General features: G+C 36.1%; 1 protein-coding gene across 7 annotated transcripts in view; it reads right to left on the minus strand.

The window, feature by feature from the left end:
- The window catches only part of LOC149529182 (putative LRR receptor-like serine/threonine-protein kinase At1g56140), a 329,200-nt gene that overhangs the window by 103,729 nt on the left and 200,862 nt on the right, over nt 1-24,609 (minus strand). For 5 of the 7 annotated variants that reach the window (XM_089809255.1, XM_089809250.1, XM_089809251.1 and 2 more), the window contains 2 exons: nt 23,243-23,314; nt 23,033-23,098 (listed from right to left, as the gene is read on the minus strand). The exons of the other annotated variants lie outside the window; for them this stretch is intronic. In XM_089809255.1, coding sequence (XP_089665381.1) covers nt 23,033-23,098; nt 23,243-23,314 — 138 coding nt within the window. The remainder of the gene's footprint in view (nt 1-23,032; nt 23,099-23,242; nt 23,315-24,609) is intronic. 7 annotated transcript variants of the gene reach the window in all.

A 24,609-nucleotide genomic window follows, 5' to 3' on the forward strand; every position in this document is an offset into this window, starting at 1 on the left:
TTTAATCATCATTTAGTTAATATATATATTTCATTAAACTAATTAGTATAAAATATATATGTATATATGTATTTACATATGTATATATATATATATATATATATATATATATATATATTATTATTACATGAATACGTATATATAGAAAATGATGATTTACCAATAACAATAATGAATCTCAGATCAAATTTATCCAACCGAAGCTACAATTTTAACACTCCCTCTTAGCTAGGGTGAATTTGTAGAACACCTTGTGCTCTCAAGTATATTAAGAGAATTTCAGTAGCTATAATACAGGATTTGAATACCACCTCAAGTGTGGTCAATGATAAATTTAAGTTATGGTGTCTGACAAGATCCCACCCGAAGAACCATAAAAATTTAATTTTCATGGTGTTCGACAAAATCTGGTCCAAAGTACCATGATGAATTGGTCATCAAAGTCTTCGACAAAATCCGACCCAAAGAACCATCATAACACTTGCTCTTAGAAATCCAACATATTTTGGTGCTATAGGTTAATGTAGCATATCTAGGAGATAGGTCAAACTATTGATAAGATCGTCACCTTATAATAGTTACCTTATGTTTGTTAGCATAACTTTCAGCTCTCTGAGACAACAACTTAATGTAGTCTATTATGATAATAGGTCCGGCTATTGATAAGATCGTCACCTTTCAATAGCTCCCCTCTAAATAGATACATCAATGAAAGATCGTCACCTTTCATGACATAATCAGAACAGCATCATGTAGTAACTCACATGATATTCACCATGAACCAAGTGTAATGTCCCCTTTCTAGCATTCATAGCATGATGTTGTCGTTAGCCTATTTCCCCACAGTCCTGTAGACTACATAGGACATTAAAGGGGCTTAGAGGCCATTTGGCCTAGACAGTTTCAGTTGCAGGTCTTTCTGAGGGGTTCTGAGGCAACTTTGGGCATACTTACTATTTATAGTAAGTCATCTTGGACATGGCCGGACATTCAGTCACAGTGGTATGTCGATGGTAATTGTTTAAAATCGACAGGAAGACTTATTTATCACTAATAAGATTTGTTATGCATTGATAAAGCCATTTTATAAAGTAAAATATAAATATTTAACTTTATTAATGCATAGACTATAGTTTGTGGGAAATATTTAAATTAAAAGAGTTCCCTTTATTTTTATAACACATTGGAGACATAAGGTACATAAAGGGAGTTATGTTTTATCCCACATTGAGAAAACGAAGGATTGAGCTCTTGTGAGAACACTATAAAAGAAATGGAAGAGCTTTTTTTTTTATACTTAGATGAAGATTAATGTTATGTTGTTGGATATCTGATTATCGGGCTTGGAGGACGGAATCCCTCTTTGCTAGCATTCTCTTCGCTATTGGAAGACACAGTCAGGAGGATCAAGGGTGTTTTCACTTCAGGAAACACACTGGGTTTCATTTGGGGCGTTTGCATAAAGAAATTTACAAGGGTTTGAGGTGCAGATCTGAAGTTAGTTATTGCTATAGTGTCGCATGAACAGTATTTTGCTACAGTCGGCATGAACAGTATTTTGCTACAGTACGGCATGAACAGTGTTGGTATCAAGTTTACTTGTTTTTCCGGCTGATTAGAAGTTTGGAGGGCTGGCCGACTACATTTGCAAAATACTACGGCAACTAATTCCAGGTTCCTTCTGTCAAATTTTGATATTTTGCATAATACTTGTTGAATACCAGTCTGAATAGTTGTTGCAGCCTTTAAGGCAGCTGTAAGTGCACATCTACATTTAAAAATCACCCTTTATTAGTAGATTGAAAGAGTTTCCAGCTTTTTCATATACTATTGAATGTGTGCCAAGTGTTTGTGAAAATGTTATGATGTGTATTATGCATTTTAATGTCACTTCATAGTTGTTCGTAAATCTACTCATTGGAAATCAATTTATTGAGGAAATCAGCTTTGTGAGTTTGCATACAAAGTGTTTGACAATATTCCTTAAGTTAAATTTCTGCAAGTCAAAGTTCAAATCAGGGGAGGATATTACACCAAGTCAGAGGTTGGACCCACCATAGCTATTACTAGAGGGTGGAACAAGGATTTTCACCTCAGACTTCTCTCTCATAGAGGAGAGCACTTTACAAAGAATTTCACTTCGAAATTCTCCTCATAGAGAAGATATCATCCACAAAGGATTACATCTCAAAATTTCTCCCTCTAAACAATGATCGTAGGAAGTCAGGTCATGTATTTACTCCCTTTGAGACTCTTCACCTAAGGATACCTCTCAGACTCTCTCTGAATCTGATATTAATCTTTCAACCTTCAGTAAGAAGTCATTATTTCTTCATGATGTTTATAGGGGTAGGCCTATCAAAATCATGCAATCACATACATGTATTTTTAGACTCCCTCTAAATATCAATCTTCTAAGCTCCTTCGTTGCTTTGGAAGAAGTGTCATACTCCCTCTTAATGTAGAAGAATCTCATAATCTCGATCATCAAAGATGTTTTTCAAGAGCCTCATTTTATCCATCTTGATCATCAGGGTCTTTGGAGCTACTATCATTAGATTGAGTCTGCACAATATTAGGTAGCATTATGTAAAGTACCAACCTAAAAATCAAGGGAAATAACCCTTATAGTATGTATAGAATTGCAAATAAGAGAGAGACTACAAAGAGTAGATAAATGTAAATGATAAGAATACTTATCTAGAGATGAAGATTTAGAAATTGTCTTCTTAGATTATTTGAGAATGGAACATCTCCCTTTTAAATAAGGTTCAAGTGGGAATAGATAATTGACTATTATTCTCCCCACAATGTAAAATTTCTACATATTCTTACATTGTTGAACAATTTTGTATCAAATATGACAACTCCTTTCTAAGTTCCAACTTGCTCTTTTCGTCCATTGAAGGTCCAAACATTCATTTTGCTTAACAGTAGAAGCGAACACATCCTTCCATTTTCTCAAACTTGTCCACAATATGCCAATATCTTGATTTAGTATAGGTCCACAATATGCCAATGTCTTAATGGGATAGGCCCATTAAGGTAATACAATCACAGGCAAGGAATTTTGAACTCAATCATCTGAGCTCCTCATCCAAAGTTGTAAGAGGTGAATCATATGTGGTAAACTTGAAGCTTCATGCAATCATCATTACACTTGTTTGTGGACTATTAGACACTGCTATCGATGTCGCTTCTTATTCCTATATTGTGGGCTTTTTACATGGCAGAAATGTTATGTATGTAAATTGATTTTCTTCCACCCTTAGAACTCCCCATTCATACTATGCTCATGTTGTGGGTCCACCCTTTTTGCTCGTGGAATATGAACTCACTGTCCCTTGTCTTATAACTACCCTTTCTTGGTTATCCTCCTATCTAGTTATCCAATGCTGACACAACTATGAATTCTATCACATGTTTATGTTCCATTCTCTGATGCTTTGACATCAATTTACATCCTTGCATTCATGGGAATGCATTTGTTCTCTTTTACTTATATCGGGAATGTCTTATTATATCTTTGTCAACAATAGCACACTTGATTGAACTATTCAACATGCCATGTGGTGGGTCATTGCTCTAGTCATCGTTTAAATCTAACTTATATGCACACATGTAACCTTGAAGAAGATTCCTCATGTTCTTATTACTTGGTACAACCCATGCCATTTGTATTTATCCACTGCTTTTCCACATTGCTAGATCGACTCTCCATTTGGATCGACCTTATTATACATATCTTTGCTTTTGTGACATTTCCCCCTTATCTCATGGTGTTCATACCAAGGCCTTGTCTTAAGCAAGCCCATATTCCATGTCATACTTGGTGCAAATGTTTTATCTATCCTTATATGATATTTGATCCCTTACAAACTGATATTCTTGATAACAGTCACTTGATCCCTTATAGATGCAATTGCTCGATATAATGTTTGATAGATATATAAAGTACACTCAATGGATCAAAATACTGCATTGTTGTTGTTAAGGCTAAAATTTGCACCCTGCTAAACTAAACAACTTTAACAATCTTGCCTAACATGGGATTCATTTTTGCATGTGGGAAATGTGTAACTAGAAATGAAACCTCCGGATTCTAAGCCGGTTCCTATTGGATAATCACTAATAAACTTGCATTTATGGGAAAAGGGATAGAAGTTACTAAAATAAACCTACGATCTTAAACTCTCAACTAGAGAACCAGGTGATACACCAAAATATGGATACAAAATACATGAAAAGCTTTACTTTGGAATATTTTCTCCATGACTTAACACTTTTACTTTGTAAAGGTTTGCATAAATATTTCACAATGACGTTTTTGTGAAAGAAAAGCTAAGGAAATGATAATATCTCACTTAACAGTCCTAAGAAATGACACACAATGTAACCTACAAATAGACTTACACTCCTACAATTTGGTAGGGGTTGAGACAAAAAACTAAGGAGTCCTGAAACTCACAGATTTATCTTATCAATCAAACTTTTATACAAAAATTGCAGAGAAAAGAAAAGGCTTGAGATCAATTCCCCAAAAAATTATTCCAAAATGCTTCAATTCATATATCTTGTTCAGAAAATTGAGTTACAAAAGACACAAAAATATCTTAAGGATACTAGAAAAAATGTCACAAAATTCCTTTTTTGCATATTCAGAACTACTCTCAAAATCAGAGCTCCAAAATTAAATACAAACCCCTCAGGGTCGAATCTATGAAAAATGCCTCTGAAATAGGAGTCATAACTGCTGAAAATGATGATTCACTGCCCCATGAAATCCACTAGGTCATAATGAAACCAATGACTCATGTTTAACTGTCCTAAAAGCACTCAAAAAAGTCATAAAGACACTCAATCAAACTCCAAATTTGACCTTTATAGTCCCTAAAAAGACTCAACCTAAACCCCCCAAAAGACTCAACTTTCAATAAAGAGCTCCTAGCTGCCTTGGCAAAGTCAAATTTGACTTCCAATCAAACTCCTAAAATTTCTCTTCATAACTTCAACCGATTCAAAATACTAAGTCTTTTCATAATATCTCCACAACTTTTAAGACTAAGTATTATGGCAATGTCATATTTTCCTCATTAGCCACAGGAATGAATTTAAGCTTCCCTTTTATCTGTATTTGGAATAACAAATAACAAAAATATTAAATGATTCGAAAAAAACATTTAATAAATTGATTTACAAAGTGGATGCTAATATAAAGTGTTAGAATAACACTTGGACTCCACACAATTAACAAATTTCCCCTCCAAAATCACATACTTGGAAAAAATAAAATTCCCATAAAAAGCCTTCAAACTTCAAAAAAACAAAAAATGAAATTTGATTTGGGGCAATATATGAGTGTTGCTCCAACCCTAAGCCCATTTATTTTTTACACATCGCATATTTCTGGAGAAGATAGACTGCCGCCATTTCAAGGGTTTGTTGGAAATTTTTTATTTTTTTGACAAACCCCGCCATTGTTGAATCTTCTTTACATAACCCTTATGCTGGTTCAGAAGTCACTTTTACAGCTATTTTACATTTTAAATGTATGCAAAGAGGTGACAAAAAATGATTGAAACCGCCACTGAGGGTTTTAATGTCGCTGCTCCATTGTTGCACTCGTTTCGCATTTTGCCGTGACATGAAAGCTCTGGCTGTTGGAGGTAATGTATGTTGGTTTCCCTTGCTGAAAAAGCGTAATTGCATGTTTTCAAGGCTATTTGAAGCCATTATTTGCTGATTCTCTGAGATTTGAACACGGGTTTTCTTTGAAGGCCGCCATGATAAGGATTCTTATACATTTCTTTAAAGCTGACATAATAAGGATTTGCTGGGTTTTTATTTACCTAAGCCGCCATGAGAAAGTAATATATCTGTTTTTGCTTTTTTACTTTCTTGTGCCGTTATTTGAAGCCGTGACATGAATTAAAGAATTTTGAATTAGCCATGACTGGATTTGCTGTTCATTTACTTATTGGGAATATATATTTGCTAACACTGTGATTGAATTGCTACTGTGTATTTTCCCTTGGCTGCCATTGTGATTAGAATACCTGGAGTTTTAGCCACCATGCTTGGAAAAAGAATACAAAAGTTTGTATCTTGCATTTCTTCTCTACTATTGCAAATATGGGTTTTCCCTCTTTTAATATGAAACTTTCTTCCAGCTTATTGTCTTTAAATACGAGCTCAATATGTTGCATATTCCTTGACCGCTGTTGGAGATGTTTTGAACGCTGGTAATATCTGTGATTTTTTTGTATTTCAGCATAGACGCCATTTCCATTTATGAAGTCAAATTATGAAGTGAAGCCGCCATATATGGTTTTGCTCTGTTAGTTCCATCACTTCTTTTTTGCATTTTCTCTTCTTGCTGTAAATGGTAGCTTCCATATATGAAGCTAATATATCTAGTTTTTCTTTGCTATTGTTAATTTACTAGGCACATTCAATTCAAAACCTTCACTATTAGGCATACTTCCGAAAATCGCCATAAAATCGCGTGAATCGCGATTAGATTCAATCCAACCGAGTTTTTGTGAATCTTGCATCGTAATCAGCGATTTTTTGGGATGAATCGCCTACATCACCGATTCAGTTGATTCATGCCAAAAATTGCATGAATCTCCATCGTGAATCAGTCACAGCAGCAATAAAGTTGCATTCAATTTTTTAAAAACAATACATATTTCTATTGTTTTCTTTTTAGCATTACCTCTTTATTGTAACCCTAAAGGGCTTTCTAATTGTTAGGCATGAGTAGAAGAGAGGAAAAGTGAGAGAGAAGAAGAGAAAAGCAAAACCACAGGTTTCCAACCAACAAGAAGGATGAGCACCAAAGAGATCAAAAGTCCATCTGGGGAGGCCATAAATTGCATTGGGAGCATTAACGAGTCAATATCAACACTCCTCCAACTTTCATGGATCTTCATCTTAGATTCTTACATACATTTATGATTTGATATCTTATGGATCTTCATCTTACATACATTCTATGATTTGAATCATTATGATCATTTGATTTCTATTTACTTCAACTAGCCTAGAATTTACATGTTACATAACATAGTTACGTATGTGATGGATTTTATGTTCCAAACTTCCATGTTAATGTATGCTAAGTTTTAACTTCTATTTGATGATGTTATAGTGCGTTTAAGTTATATTCAATGAAGGGTGCATGAAATAAGTTTTAAATTGTTAAAATCTATAATGCCCCCGTTATAAAATAAATAATAATTTAATCTTGATAATAGGCCAATTGATTTATTTTATCTCGGACCCATTTTTATTTTTGTTTTCGTAGTTTATGTCGCCGTCGGCTACCTTTGTACACCCTCAAAAAGATTTTTCCGATGGGCATTTAAGCACGGCTTGTAGGAAATTTGTAGGCAGGCTTTGAATTATATCTCTCTGTATTGCGGATTCCTGTTGGAGTTCAGCATTGTTCGCCATTTCGAAACTGAAAGACCTTCCCTATTTGGCTAGTGCAATTTCAGTGGGACTCAGCCCCCACCCTATTCCGTTGGTGTATAAATCACTTTGGTCGGATCAGGGAAATCGTAGCATTATTTTCCAGTAATCATTATTCGCATTCAAATCTCTTTGTGGTGTGGATTTTTATGAACATTTCTATATATGAGCAAGATCCAACTATGTATTTTTGTCAAACTACCTACATTTTCCATTGTTGTACCTCATCACCATACAACACCATCTTCCCACCTCCATACGAGCACTTGACATTGCCGTACAGACAACTTTCCCTCTCCATACGGACTTTCCAAACTGTCATACTACTTACTCTAACATCTGTACAGCCTACTTGCTGGAGCAACCATATGGCTTGCTGAGATCACCGTACGGACTGTTAGATTTTTTCCTCGTACGGCATCCTGAACATAGTGTACAGCCATTCTACCGTATGACATCAGTTCTAAACGTAGGCCAATTGGTCATAGTGTATGGCCATCTATACATCTCCATTCACCGTACGAACTTTCTCAATCTGCAGATACCATATGTCACACCCTCCAAACTCACCATACGGCCATTATTCATCCTGTACGGATACTCTCAGTTCTCCCAATTGCTTCCCTCCCGTACACATTGCCAGTCCATTTGAAAATCCAAGTTGGGTGTCCAAACCTCTGCCAATGGGACTAAGAACATTACAGTGGTATCAGAGCTCTTCGATCCTGCCATCCTATGGACAATGAATGAGAGTTTATAGCCGAAAGAGGAGAAGGATGCATTCCGTTGATCGAATGGCTGACGAACAGGAGCCAACGGGCGCCGAACTTGTGGCACTTCTGAGGGAACCTGCCCGAAATTAGGCACAGATCACGAATATGCAGCAACTCATGGAGGAAACCCTCAAGAAGTTGGCAGAGAACAAAATATCTAGAGAACAAAATGGACACAGTGCGAACTTAGTATCGGGTAAGCCACACCCACAGCCAACACGCTCTCGACCTTCCATGCCAACCTTCTCGCCACGAACGGAAGCACATCACAGAGAGAGATTACCAACTTTCAAAGAGATAAGAGAGGACTAGAGGAATGTGAACCTTGAAGAAGACATTTCCTACAAAGATTATGCAGATCTGAGAATGAGATACTCGGGAGGCAAAAACAGAGGAGGATACTTTAATGATGATCTCAGGAGAAAATTGAGTAAGGTGAATCTGTCTCCATTTGATGGATCGGGTTCCATTTCAGCACAAACGTGGGTGATGAAAGCCAATACCTACTTCCAGCTGAATCCTATGCCTGAAGAAGAAGCTATCAAATTTGCCACGTTGCACTTGGAAGGAGTTGCGCACGAATGATGGCACCACGGCACCATCACATTAGGGCATGATCAAATAAAGACCTATGCAAAATTTACGGAGAGATTAGTAGAACGATTTGATGGGAAAGACCCTGAGCTCAATTTCAAAGATTTGGCGCAACAAAGGCAAACTGGATCAGTAGACCAGTTCATTGCGGAATTTCAAAGACTTTGTGTGTTGGTCACGGACATCTCCGAAAGGTGGGTCGTGCTCTTTATGGACGGACTAGCAGAACCACTAAAGGGTTGGGTGAAGGGATTCAATCCGTCTACCCTATCGGAAGCAATCAATAAGGCATGAAGTATGGCATCATCGTCAACATCAACCTTATCCTCTCGAAGTCACTCACATCCGAAACCACCGATGTTTCCAAGAAACAAACCTCCGCCCAGAAAGCCGTCATTGGATGAAGCTACCTGATAGGAACTTCAAAGCAAGAAATTGTGTTTCAATTGCAAGGTCCCTTGGGAGCCTGGCCACTGATGCCTCGGGAAGGGAAAGATCCATTACATCGAGGTGGTGTCCGATGATGAGGACGAACACGAACAGGAAGAAATGTCGGTTGAAGATGACCAACCTAACACTAACACCAACATGGCCAGTTTAAACCGTACAGAGAGGATTGCCGCCTTGGTACAATGCAGGGGATCCATTGCATTGGCTGGCAGCCCAAGGTGCACAGTGTTCCATGTGTGGGGTACCCTTCAAGGACAAAGGGTTACGATGATGTTGGATAGCGGAGCTACTTTGAATTTCATAAACTCATCCTTGGTAAAGCGAAGAAGTCTCCCTACGGAAGCACATGCAGGCTTCCAGGTCAAGGTAGCCAGAGGGACTTTCCTACCCTACACGCACCTTGTTCCTCAGCTAAGCATCACAATGGCGAATCACACAGTGACGGAGGACTTTTTCATAGTGGACCTCGCTGACATGGAAGTCATTCTGGGCATATAGTGGATGGAGACACTTGATCACTTTTGTGGTTGACGGAGAGAAGGTTGTTCTCCGAGGGATGGCAAATGAAGGTCTGAAGGAAGTTTCTGCGCATCAAATGGAGGCAGCCTTGCGACACGATGACGTTGCTTGGGCTGCACATTGTTTTATCTCGACGGAACCTATGAAGGGGCACCGAACACCTCCACAGGATGAACTTTAGGATATTTTAAGCAAGCATGATCAACACAGTTTTGGGTGACAGTCACGCTCCAAGGGCAAAGGATTGGCTTTAGGAGGGGCAAGACATACTGAGGAGCTTGAAAGAGAACCTACACCAAGCACAAAATCGACAGAAGGTATAGGCAGACAGACACCGGATAGAGAAGAGTTTTCAAGTAGGGGATCTAGTCTATCTCTGACTTCAACCATATCGACAATCTTCATTAAAAGAAGCAGGTAAGGAGAAATTGAAGCCACATTTTTATGGTCCCTATCACCACTGTCGCATCGGTGAGGTAGCATATGAACTGGAACTTCCGAAGGGTAGCCACATTCACAATGTCTTCCATGTTTCCTGTTTGAAGAAGGCTATAGGGAAAAACATCACCGTCACTACCAACCTTCTGCCACTCAACGAGGAAGGGAAGCTCATTCTAGAACCTGCTAAGATTCTCAAAGTGCATGAAAAGGTCCTACGGAACCGCACTGTGAAGGAATACTTTTTACGCTAGCGACACCTACCATTGGACGACGCAACGTAGAAAGGCGAGCACATCCTCCAACACCTGGCATTGCACTTGCTTGAGGACAAGAAAATTTTGGGACGAGAGGACTGTAATGTTCCATTATAAAAAAAATAATAATTTAATCTTGGCAATGGGCCGATTGATTTATTTTATCTCAAACACATTTTTATTTTTTATTTTGTAGTTTGTGTCGCCATCAGCTACCTTTGTACACCCTCGAAAATATTTTCCCAATGGGTATTTAAGCATGGCTTGTAGGAAGTTTGTAGGCAAGCTTTGAATTATCTCTCTGTACTGCGGATTCCTATTGGAGTTTGGCATTGTTCGCCATTTCGGAAGTGAAAGACCTTCCATATTTGGCGGGTGTGGTTTTGGTGGGACTTAGCCCTCACTCTATTCCTTTAGTGTATGAATCACTTCGCTCGACTCGGGCAAATTGTAGCATTATTTTCCAGTAATCATTATTCGCATTCAAATCTCTTTGTGGTGTGGATTTTTATGAACATTTTTGTATATGACCAAGATCCAACTGTGTATTTTTGTCAAACTACCTACATTTTCTATTGTCGTACCTCACCACCATACAACACCATCTTCCCACCTCCTTACGAGCACTTGACATTACCGTACAGACAACTTTCCCTCTCCATATGGACTTTCCAAACTGTCTTATTGCTTACTGTTGTCGTCGGTAGAAATTGTGTATCGGCCGACGGGTCCCTTCGATAAAAGTCTTGTTAGGTAGCCGACGGGTAAACAGTTTGTAGTGGGCATAATGTATCTGGCCGACGGACTCCTTCGGGAAAGTTCTTCGGAAAGCATTGTAATGGGATCTTATCATCATATCTTATGAGAAAAGCCTAATGTACTGTTGCTATATGCGAATAATAATAAGAGTTCTGCTGTTTTCTATTCGGTGTTCGTGTCTATTTCCTGTGTGTGTTGCTTAATTAATCCATATGGTAAACAACTATAACATCCGTACGACTTGCTTGGTGGAGCCACCGTACAGCTTGCTGAGATCACCGTACGGACTACTAGATTTTCCCCCCATATGACATCCTAAACATAGCGTACGGCCATTCTACCATACGGACTTTCTCAATCTACAAATACCATACGTCACACCCTCCAAACTCATCGTACGGCCATTATTCATCCTGTACGGATACTCTCAGCTCTCCCAATTGCTTCCCTCCCGTACACATTGCTAGTCCATTTGAAAATCCAAGTTGGGTGTCCAAACCTCTACAAAAGGGACCAAGAACATTATAAAATCTCTAAATTTAAAGGGTTTTTTCAAATTTGCCCATTCATGTGCGATTCATGGCCAATTCACAATTAGATTCGGCCTTGCCAAGTCTGATCCGATTACGATTCTCGTTACTTTTCTATTAGGGAATGTGTTGTTAGCTTGATGTATTCTACAAACTTCTGCCCTTATTAATGCAACTAGTACTGCTGATTTTCTTGCTTTTGCTATGACCATACAAATCTGAATTTTTTTAAACTGAATTTTAACATGAGTTAAAATTAAGTAACTGTTGCATTGCCAATCTAGTAGTGGATTGAAATAATTTGTGACTTTCTCGTCTTCCAAATTATTGTGATTCAATAAGGACTTGTAAGGATAATTTGTCCATCCTTAATTGATTGCATCCCATATTTCTTTAACTTACTACCCTCAATGTGCATTCTAGTTAAGTGGGTTGGGATAGTATGCTTCTCCACTCAATGAATATTCATCTCCAATGTCCTATAGAATTCCAAGCTTCCTATAAGCTTCCAACGCATAGGAATGCTCTGCTATGACCCTCAATACCTAGCCGTTTCGTCTTCTGAATATCTTTAATTTACATGGATGCCCAGAACTTAAGAAAGCACTCAAGAATATCTACTTAGACTTATCAATTCAGTCTCCCCAAGCAATCATTCATTTGCAGAGCATCTGATAACATTTCTAAAGAAACTCCACTCCCTGATATTATTTCATGAAAAATGATAGTAGATTATTTAATTCACCCGCATATAGAGTAATTGCACCAATGGATTAGTATAGGTATTACGAATCTCCAGGGTGTAATTCTTGCTTCAAATGCTTGCCCTTCGATATATATATTATACACCATTATAATGACTTTGATTGAGGAATCATGATAGTTGTCTTAAATTCCTTCTCTACAAGGTCACTACACTAGATATGTATATATATGTTATTAATTCTAGGATCATTTCCATTCCAATAGTCATGGTGATCTCCTTTAGGTATTGTATATGATATTTGTTACTGAATATATGCAGCCTAGCCTTTCATGACTTTTGCTCTAACTAGAGTAATCCAATACTAGATATATGAATGGGCAAGGATGTGGGTTCCCGTATAAGACTTACTTCTTCGTGGTATTTCTATGCTCATGCATATTTTGGACTTTTCTGGAGTGAACAGCGCATTACCATATTCTCAACAAGTATAAGAATCCCTTTATTTTGCGAAATTTAGTGCAAATGGCTACGCTTGGAGAATAGCTCCAAGTTTCTTCCTTTATTATATCCTACTCTTCCATCATTTCATCTCATGCTAATGAGCTGAGTTCCATGCTTATATTTGATTGCTGTGTATAGATTCTTCTCTTGCACAATTACATTCTTATCCTTGACTGAGTTCGCTCTCCATTGTTTGCTATTGTCTTAGACAGGCAGATAAGAAATACTTTTGATTTTTCTCCGATGTCTATGATTGCATTTGCAATTGGGCTTCGATACCATGTAAAATAACATGGATCGGTTCCTACAAATGTAATTATATTGCCATTGTTATAGATATGCTCCAAATGCAGATTTGGATCTCATATAAATATGAGAGGAGACATGTCTCCAAGGTTTAATCATATGTTTTATATATATATATATATATATATATATATATAATTAGTACATGAATATGTATATATAGAAAATGATAATTTACCAATAACAAAAATGAATCTCAGATCGAATTTATCAGACTGAAGCTATAACTTTAACATTCTTTTGTTCATAGTTGTTTGGCCCAGAAACATGTCCAAGGAGATAAAAAAGTAGATCTTGCTCAAGGAAGTGATTACTTATCCGTTCTTTCCAAGAAAAATAGTTCTCTGAGGTTAGCTTGACAAAAGAATAATGAAAATAATTACCAAACATGATTAACCTAATATAGATGGAACCTTATGTCAGCTCATAAATCTACAAAATACATTTGTAGACAACCCTAAAGATAATGAAAATACTCATTCTTTAGATTTTCTAAATTTCTTCAATACCTATAAAAGAAATTTTATTCTCCCTTATAGCAACTATAGGTTCTAATACCATCTAGGATTTAAGCTAACCTACAAACATTGAATACAAATGAATAAATTTACAATAGATATAATTTTCCTCAAAGCAAAAAGCACAGAAAAAAAGGAATAAAATTGAAAAAACAGTAATAATCCTTAGCTTAAAAATTAAGTAATTGTAGTTTCATCCAAGTCACCGGAATTAAAACTGACAATAAAACACAAAGTTGCCACTTCCAAGAATAAAACTTAGAACAAGACTAATCAAGAATAAAAGTTTTCTCTAACACTTCTCCTTGAATCTGTTATCTTTGAATCTAATATACAATAAACTCTGAAAACTCTGATATGAAATCTCCAAGATATCCAGATTTGACCTTTGAATGAAATCACCAAGCATTTTCCAGGTTGTACCTCTCAAGAATGTAGAGAATGTTGTTTGCAAGGGTTTTTGTTCTCACAAAACAAAGATGAAGCAACCTCCTCCAAGACAAAAGTAATTTCAAAGTCAAGCTCAACATGCTCAAAAGAGAACCTTGATCTTCCTTTATATCTTTTTAGTTGCTTTTACAATAATACACTTTTTTAGTTTTTTCCTTTTTAAAAAAAATATTTATGTGCTTTTATTTAATAAAGGCCAATCCATTAAAATAAATAACCTTTGATTTAATACTTGGCAGCTATATTTCCTTCATTAAATAAATAAATTAAAATAATATTAACTTATCGATATGAAATGTAAAGCCCCTGGATTGTATCAAAGTTGATGTAATCACACAAAACTTAAAATAGAAAGCATGACTCTGTCAGTACCTTACTAAAAATAGAAGTCTGGGAGAATTAACCCAATAAGGTTCAAGAAAACAACATTCTGCTCATTAATGTGTCATAATACGAAAGCAAACCTCATACTAATTTAATTGACTGAATATGACAATGATTTCAACATGTTGAACTAGCAAAGGAATGGGATATTTGAATGCCCAACAAGAAAAGTCAAGCACTAACCTCTCCTAACATTCAAAATGAATAAACTATTTGTAGGAAAAAAAGGTGTTGTGCACTTGCCCTTGACATCTATACCATGTAAGAGGAATGGGAGAGTGTCATTGACATTAAAGAAAGAGACAAAGAGAGAGAGAGTCACAAAAATTAAAGTGAAATTCAAGGTGTCAAGGAGAATTAGTTGCAAAAAATAAGGATGAAAAATGAACTATTCTATCCACATTTATACATGAATCAATATTATCCCAAGCGTTCTTAATGCCTCCAACTGTTGTAGTAGACTAAGAGAAGTAACCAACTCAGTAGATGCAGAACCATCATAAGATATTTTTGCCTAAATTTGGCAAACTCGGTAAGAAAAATGCTTAAGCACCTCTAATTAGGGCAGTAAAATAAAGCGAATAGCAAACCACCAAAATGTCTTACGGACAATAATAATCCCACAAACTTCAGAGTGATTTGAAAATCCGAATGATAATTTCTCCTTCAAATCTAATTGGTAATGAGAACAAAGGCAATACACTTTTCAACTTCATAAAATATGCTAGCTCATCTCAAAATGAAGTTGGTGGGAGCACACCCACAAATATTAAAGGGAATCCTTAAACCATGAGACCAAAATACTAAAGATAGATTGGCTGAACAATTGTCCCATTACTAACTAGTCATAAATTTTTTATTTAGAAAATTTGGAATTGAGAGAATTTTATAAGTACATGTGACTTGTTTTGTGAGGTTTTCACACCATCGCCCCAAAATTTTGGGGACCCCCCTTTTTTCAATTGCCTTGATAAATTTTTTCGAAGTTGTCCAAATTTTTTTTTTGATTTAGAAGATCTTATTCCTAGGACACCTTCAAGTCAAAAGGGATGAGGTTAGATTTGTTTTTCACCTAGTCTTAGCTTGATTTTCTGTGACATGTAATTTTATCCTTAGACCAAACAAATTTCAAAGAACAACACTTGGCAAGATAAAATTTACAAATTTTTGGACTTGGACGATTTTATTTTGAAAATTGGATGTAATTATATAATCTTTAGCATTTTCCAAATGAATTTTTTTAGATTTAATTGTTTCGGAATTTTTTTTATTTTTTGATGAAAGAGAAAAAAAAATTGTGATAGTGAAAGTAAATTGGAAAAATCGATTTTGAATGCTAGAAAAATGATTTATTTTTTGTTTAAAAATTAAAATTGCATTTCAAAGTCGAAAATGGATTAAATTGTAAAATTTTGCATTAAATTGGTTAAATTTGCCTTGAAGATTTTAAAAATATTTAAAGAGATTGTTAAACTAAAATTGAAAATCAATTTTAATCCGATTTTAATGATATTTTAATTACCAAAACGTCATTAAATGAAAAATTTTAACATCTCCAAGGCTTTTTTAATTTTATTTTGCAATTTTTGGTCCTAACCGGCAATTAAATGTGCAAATTACACTATAGGCAAAATTAATTTTGGTTTGGCATTTAAATTAGGACCATTAGTGAGACACTAATTTAATTTTCTTCTCCTATAGGGCTAGTCAGAAAGCTTCAAGGAGTAAAGGGAGTGTTGTATAAGAAGCTTCCTCCTCTCCCATTATCTCAACCCATCTAAGCTTTGTGTGCTTGGTGATATTCTCTTAGAGGAGCAGATTTCACATGCTTTGGTAATTTTCTAAGGAAGGGCAGCTTTGTGTGTTTGACGATTTCTCTTGGAGGGCAGATTTCAACCTTCGCCATAATGGAGCAGACTTGAATATCTATGGTTGGCGATTTTTCCTAAAAGGAGGCAATTTTCTGTCCTAGCTGATTTTCCTTGGGGCAGATTTTCATGTGTTTGACATTCTCCTTCCTCCAACTTGAATGAATTTAAGACCTTGGCGATTTTATTGGGGCAGATCTAAGTGATTTCCTCTTGCATGGCAATTTTAAGGAGTCTGATTTTCTTGCTAGAGCTGCGATTTCAATTTCAGATCTGGGCAATTTTTATTTGGTAGAGGATACGTGATTGAAGGTCTGATTTTTTAGCAAATGTGGGCAGTTTCAACGAAATCAAAATTCTGATTTATTTTTTTGCGAAGAGGCTTGAATTTTCTATAATCTGATTTGAATTCAAAGAAGGCCCGATTATTGGTAAAGGTAAAATTATAGTAAAATTCAATTCATTTTAGAGCTAAAGATTGGTCTCAAAGGCGGATTCCACTCCTTGTTCTTACTTGATTTTGTTTCCCTTATGTTCTTCTTGCATTCATCATCCACCACTTCATCATCCCATTGGTAGGTTGAAGTTTGGAGAGATAAGTGTAGATTTCATGATAGGACACTTGGCGAAGCAGAAATAAGCTAGACCACCCTAGGTTGAAGTTGGGAGATATAAGAGTAGTCCATCCTAAAGTAGTGAAGAGGCAAAAATAAGTGTTAGTCCCACCCCTAAGTTTAAGGTTGGAGATTGATAAGCGTAGAGATAGGACTTGGCGAGGCAGAAATAAGTTAGATTCCATCAATAGAAAGAAGGTTGGAGATCGATAAGTGTAGTCCATATCACTTAGAAGGAAGGGGCAGAAATAAGTGTTTACAATGGTAGATGTCAGTGCAAGCAAGAACCCAAAGAGAACGAACACCAAAAAAGACAAGCAAGACATGATGCCTAAGACCACCTTCTTCTCGAAAGTGAGGTGAATAAGCGACACCAATATTGGCACAGTGGACATGATCCAATTAAAGGATAGATTGAAGCAAGGGCAATCCCCAATAGCAAAGAAAGTCTACAAGAGCGGAATTGTACACGCGGCAGCCTTCCCTCCTACCTTGCCTTGTCCAGAATTGGTCATGGAATGTGCATCCAGGTTTGATTTGGTTAGTAAGTCCATCATTTTTGATAAAGGGAAGAGAGTGTTTTCTTCATTCACCTAAAGCAAAATTGGTTACACGAAGGCAAGAAGGGAGTCACCAAGTCGTCAAAGCTCACTAAGTCAGATTTCAAATCAAAGTATGGCAATCTCATTGTGCTTCTCAGCTGGATCATGGACATGGCTCAAGGTATGCAATTCGAGAACTGGATGTATTATTTTATTCATGAAATTGAAAATGGAAAGAGAAGATTTGATTGGGCTAGGATCAAAAGTGAGAATTTAGAGTTGCAACTTAGGACAGTGCAAAATCAAAAGCAATTCTATATGGGGTCCTACCTCATTTATTTCATTTAGAAGCTGTGAGAATTGAAAAGCGAATCTCAAGGAAGAGTGAATTTCAAGGAAGAGAAAATTTGGAGGAAGTGATTGAAAATATTTGAGGCTACAGACCAAAGGGATAATTCAAGTGGACAAGAGGAGAACGTCAATGAGACAGAATTTGGATCAAGATTGGATGAGTTGGGGAAGGTTGCCATCAAGAAGAAACATTTGGGCACCCTTGCCCCCCTCAATGCCTTTATTGAATATGCAAAGGAATATGAGAAGGATCATGAGAAAACACTGCAAGTGGCAAGCAACATGATGAATTCAGCTGAGCTCAAGATGAAACATACACCTTGCCCTCCCATGAAGGAAGTTAACGACAAGCGAGCCAAGTTCATTGTTTTGGCTAAAAGGATGAAAGAAAAGGGTAGAACTATATTAGAAGATCATTTGCTGTAAGCCCAAGTGGCAAATTCTCCTTCTTCTTGGGTAGGATAGGTGTCTGATTCTGATTGGCTGCCATTTTGGTGCCTTCTCATTGGTTGCTAATTTTTCTTTTTTTTCATTGGTCCATAAATGAGGTGGCATCTTCTAATTGGCCGATGGGTGGCAACCCTAATTAGGGTTTCTAGGATCCAATGTGAATCATTGGTTTTGCCTCTTTATCTCTATCGTCGGTTGTAATTTTGGGCCTCTATATAAGGCCACTTGCTCTCATTTGTAAAGGGTCGAAGAAAATTGTTGCTAAGATAATACCAAAATTGCCTCTCTTTATCATTGTTGTGACTTGCATGGTCATTAAGAACATTTGGTGTTATTGCATGGTTTCTACATCCAATAGTTAGAATTAGATTTCTTTTGAAGTTGTTAAAGTAGAGTTTATTTTAAGAAGGTTGTTAAGTAAGAGTAGATAGATAGTTGCATGGTGATATTAGTGGATGTTTGATAGGGATCTACAACTAGGCCACTAGCATCCTAGCGGCTTGTTGGGAAGCCTTGTGTGGTAAACTAGTTCCTTTTTCTTGAATCATTGCATCTATGGAGGTAGAGCCGCTAGTTAGCTTTCATCAAATTCGATCCCCGTCTATTTGCTAATCTTTCCATTCATAGGAATAGGAGTAGGGCAGTGAGTAGTTTAGTATTTGGAGCTTTGAGGAAGGAAGTAAGGAAAAGCATCATTGATAAACACACCCTCCACCATCACTGCCACCATCAACATCATCTGGCACTCATACAAAATCATCACCATCATCCCAAAATCCAAGTCATCCTTAAATGAGCAACGTAAGGCCGCCTACGTGATTACCAGCAAATCACATTGATATAACTAAGTTAGTATCCACAGGTGTAACGAACATTGGAGTTTTTCTCATGTCTTCATGAGTATTAACTTTTCAAGAGAGGAATTGAGTGTTTGATATCCCATATCAAGCATTCAATTTCTATATGTTATGTAGTGGTACAAAACTAACACCAACAACTTGGATGTACCAAAAGTAAATATCCTCTCCAACAAAATTGTAGTGCACCTCTTTCTATAGAAGACGCAACGGAGAAGCACATACAAAATAATTCAAAGGAGAAAGCTAGCCCAAACAAATTCCAATAGACAAGAATAAGTGGACCTTGGAGAATCTATAATTTGATACATGGGAAACCCCAAGTGTTGGTCTCCTTTGAAAGACATGGTGGTAAAATGTATAGTTGAAGCAGTCACAAAGAACTTGGCAAGAAAACAATTTCTTGCAAGCAATTAGAGGTAGTGAGTTTTGGGGACTTTTACTCGCAAAGAAAACTTGGTGAGTTTGATAAATTCTCGTCCAACTTCGTATAATGTGTTTCAATGTCAAAACAAAAGGCTTATTTGGTTTTTTATGACTTCCTATTTGTTTCTCGAGCCATAGAACACCCTTCCAAGGTATTGCAAGGTGGCAAAATTAGGGCGGAAATGCCCAAATCTGTAAAAACATGCTCTTTGAATCTTATGCAACCTTTTAGTTCTCTACCTATGAGCGCAATTGGATCTTGTTCAAGGTCATCCACACAAAGAAGAGAAACAAGCTATCATAGAAAAACCACAGTGACCTTGTCTTTACACAATATAATCTTCTATTTCACACAAGGAATCTAGAGAGAACTCCAACTGGTCCACTTGATTTGGATTATATAGATCCTTAAAGTGATTGGACATCACAGGAGTAACCTCCATTGTTTATAAAGGATGAAATCTATGAATTTGGAGAGGCAGGCTATGAAGGTGGGAAATGGATTGGGACCAGATGACGTTGAGGATGAGGAAATTGACGATGACAAGGAGTTATTACAGGTGCTAGGACCACCTACATCTAGGATGAAGGTTGAGTCAGAGCCAATTATGACGAGGAAGGAGGCATAACAATACTAGACTCCTAGGACTAGCCCCCTACCCCTCATGTAGTTTTTACTAGAGCTGCTAGGAAGGGGAAGAGGAAGATGTAGATTTTTTTTATGTTGTCTTTACTTATAGTTTTACAAAGACAATTTGCAATTTTACTTTTCCTTCAAACTATTAGGCTGCTAGCCATTACCATTCCACGTGAAGATGTCATGTTGTACCCAACTTGCCTTTAAATATATCTAGTCTCAACTTCTTTATTTTGTTTACTCATTAGATGCATCTCTTCATTGAATTTTCCAAAAAGATGCATTTCTATTTAAATTTAAGCAATTTTTCAGGTTGTCAAGTTATCTGTTGAGTATTTGTCAGGTTTTCATCGACTTTTTGCTGAGCTGTTTTTTGAGCCTTGGCAATAAGTTGCCAAGCCCAAGTATTTCAACTGTGATAAAAAGAACATCTCCAATGACATTAAGCAAGACCATTCACTAATCTCAAATAATTAAAATATTAGGATAGTTTGAAGATACTCTTGTGGAACAAAGGTGGGGCCGCAAATTCATCCTAGATAATATGCCAAGGAATTGTTTGTTTCAACTTGACCACATATTGAAGTGAAGTCATCGAAACTATCTCAAGCTAAGCTCAATCACAATAATCTACTGTGAGCACCAAACCTTATAACCATTTCCTAATCATTGCATCAAAGAGGGGCATCTTTTATGGGATATCCTAGAAATGTACCTTAAAATATCAATGGCCAAGGGCAAAGAGACAAGTCTATCCCTTGCAAAGTCAAGACTAGGAGGTAGACTTATGGAAGAGATGACTTGCAAAGTCCTCTTCTACATTAACTATAATTTGTGGTTAACTCCATAGGATTCCATTTGTAAAAGAAATGGAACTTGGAAACAAAAACTTGGTGTTGAGTACACTAACCTTGGTTTCATTAGGGCTGGCCCCAGGTTTGCAAAATCGCAAAACCTAGATAATATATTAAATTGTGTTTAAAAACTATTAGAAGAACAAAAGAGGACAACCATGTCATTCATTAAGAGTAAACTAGCAATCAACCATTTTTGTATCGATGCATTGTGCAAGTAAGTCTCCAAGTTCATTAATGTAAATACAAAAGAGAGTAAACGAGAGAAGATAACCTTGATTAACTGTAATAGTCATTTGAACAAAGTAGGAAGGTCATGTGGTTTGCTTAAACACCTATCAATTGTCTCATAGAGCTGTACGAATGTACTAATGAAACTATCAAGAATATCCATGCCTTAACTTTTGGAAAGAGGACATCCAAGTATGGAGTCGACGGTCTTCTTAACCATCACAAGAGAATTTTAAAAAAATTACAAAGATCAATGCTCAGACTCTTAAGTAATATCCTAATTTGTAAAAAAGTTAATGATAGACTATCAATCCTTCTTCAAGCTAGCATGACTCCAATCTTTGCAATTTCTATCCTCCACCACCTTAAGTAGAAACCTATCTAATATTGTGGCGTAAAGTTTTTGACACATATTCCCTATCATAATTGTTCTAAAATGATTTGGGTTATAGGAATCCCCATAGGTTAAAAGGTGCCTAATGGCATGCTGAGTTGGAGGATCTCTCAACATGAGAACCGTTCAACAACATCAAAGGTTTCTACATTTTCGGACTTCAATGAAAGCCTGGCATTCCAATAAAGAAAAAGGCCTTGAATTCCCTTGATGCTTTTTTGATGCCATTAATTAGGTTGGAACTTAATTTGTGAACTTAATCGGACATTTTAATACTTTCAGAGTGTGGTCAAAAGTTTAAAATTGGACACTCACATTCAGGGTAACACATGCTGCTAAAGATGCAAATAAGTAAACGCTCAACATCAAATTCATTGTATATTGTATTGATGATGTACTCTCAATCTGCTACAAGAAAATGCCAAAGGATTGGCACTAAATTTTCACGTCTAAATTTGATCCATGACATGAATTGGATGCTAAATTGTCTATAAGAAGATGAAACCAATCTTCATCCAATTGTGTTTTATTCTCAACATTATGAAGAATTTATTTTGCCACAAGAATAAAAAATTTTAGTGTTGTATTGAAAAGTCTCAACATTTTACACTAGGCAAGCCCAAAAAGATGTGCATCCAAAGTTTATTTAGCCCAAATCTGAAATCTGCAAAAAAATTTGTAAAATCTTAAAATTGCAAATGCGTATTGTTCATAGAAGATGAATTTTATTTTATAAGAGCATTCCCTTCTAATTTTAGTAGCAGTTCTACATATTTATTCCATTTTGTGTTACACTGAAAAATACATATTTAAATTCTAATAATTTTTGGAAACTTGCCAAAGAATGGCATAAGATAATCATCTCATCCATTGCAACATTCAATATGGCACAAAGTTTCCAAAGTGCACATATATTTTTTTAGATTCATATGAAGGAATATCACACTCAATGGTTGACAAAAACGTGTAAGCATATCAACATTATATGCCTACCGTACTTTTCCTAGAATGTCATATTGGCAACCTTGTGGTAGGGGCTGTGAAGGCATTTTAAGACGAACTTCAGTCAATCCATGGACATATCTTTGTGCATTTGTGTTTTCACGAGAGAGAGAGAGAGAGAGAGAGAGAGAGAGAGAGATCTTACATATATTTAAGGGATGAGCTCATTTGGGAAGGAAGCTTCCCAGACAGATTATTATTTCCAAGAAACCTGCAATTGGTGAAATATAAGCTGTGTTTTAACAGGCCACATTATGAACTGTTATAATGAGATTAGTAAGATGATTTTAAATGCGCATACTCATCATTAGACCTGTGGTTCAAACAAATAATTTTTTTAAGGCAAGTCACTTACAAGAATATCAAAGAGCTCAAATTTTTAAGTGAAGTAGGGAACTCTCCTGTGAAATTGTTAAAACTCAAATCCCTGAAAGAACAAATAGTTCAGAATAAGTAGATATAGACAAATCAAATCATTCACTAGATATGTCAAATATTTATCATAAATTAGACTCTAAATTTTTTCAAATATATAGCCCTTTAAGCTTTTCATTAGAGTATAGCTTATTGAATAACAAAATTCAAATATCTACAATTATTGCTATCATGACCTTGGGAATTTTCAGTCAATAAAGTGATGGTTAAATAAGATTTGGCTGTCTAAATTGTTGAGTCAGTGTCATTGACCCATATCCCTTAGTAGTGTCTCACAAACATGAACAGTCCCTTTCCACTCATCGCATCTAAGTCATGTTAGTAGGGGAGAAGCATCAAAACTTCTTGAGAGCTCACCATCTCAATACTGTTCTGATTCAAGTGCACTTAGCCATGGAGTTTCCCCAAGATCAAGCCCACTTAGCTTTATATCCTATTCAGGAAAACTTCAGCAATGTTGTGCCTTATGAGCCATTCATTAAAGAGAAGAGAACCTTAGCTCAACTAGAATCAAGCAGATGATTTTCATAGTGTGTAAAATTAAGTAATGCTACATAAAGATTTAATTGCATTGTTTTTTTTGTCAATATCATGAACAGTAGATATTTATGATAATGTTTGATATGATTATTAATAATAAAAATTAAAGATTAAAAGTTAGTATAACCATTAAAATACAAACTAGAGTCAAACATGGGGTGAATGTTGATATGACTTAATAAAGCAATGTGGTAGATGCAATTGCTTATGTCAGAGCAAATCACTTCAGCCAGGTTTACAACAGCTATGACTTCCATGGTAGAGAGAGAGAGAGAGAGAGAGAGAGACAGAGACAGAGGTAATAAATCACCAAGAAATGATATGTTGCTGAGGTATCTGCAAATGTATAATTCTCTTCCTTATATAAGAAAGAGGCTGAACATGAAGATTACATAAAGAGGTGTTTCTCAATGAGATGAGGAAGTTGGTAGGGTAGGTAAGAGCAAACACCACCAACTCAACAACGAATAATGATGAAACATAAACATTAATAAATAATATTTATCTAACTAATGATGATCCCTAAGTAAAATTAAACAAGAGAAATAATATTTCCTCTAACAGCTTAATGGGCAACGATAATATATTTTCTCTAAAACAAGATTAAAGTGTCGATAAATGTTGAATCCTTGTAAAGGTCTTGATGTCATTTTTCATTTCTTTACCAAATTGGGAAGAATACATACAATTGCAATATTGGTGGAATATGATAATATTAGATCCATCTTGTTAGGAGCTTGACTTTCA

Source organism: Cupressus sempervirens, chromosome 11 (assembly GCF_028749045.1).
Source record: "Cupressus sempervirens isolate cs-2001-9-10 chromosome 11, ASM2874904v1, whole genome shotgun sequence".
In the NCBI taxonomy this organism is placed as follows: Eukaryota; Viridiplantae; Streptophyta; class Pinopsida; order Cupressales; family Cupressaceae; genus Cupressus; species Cupressus sempervirens.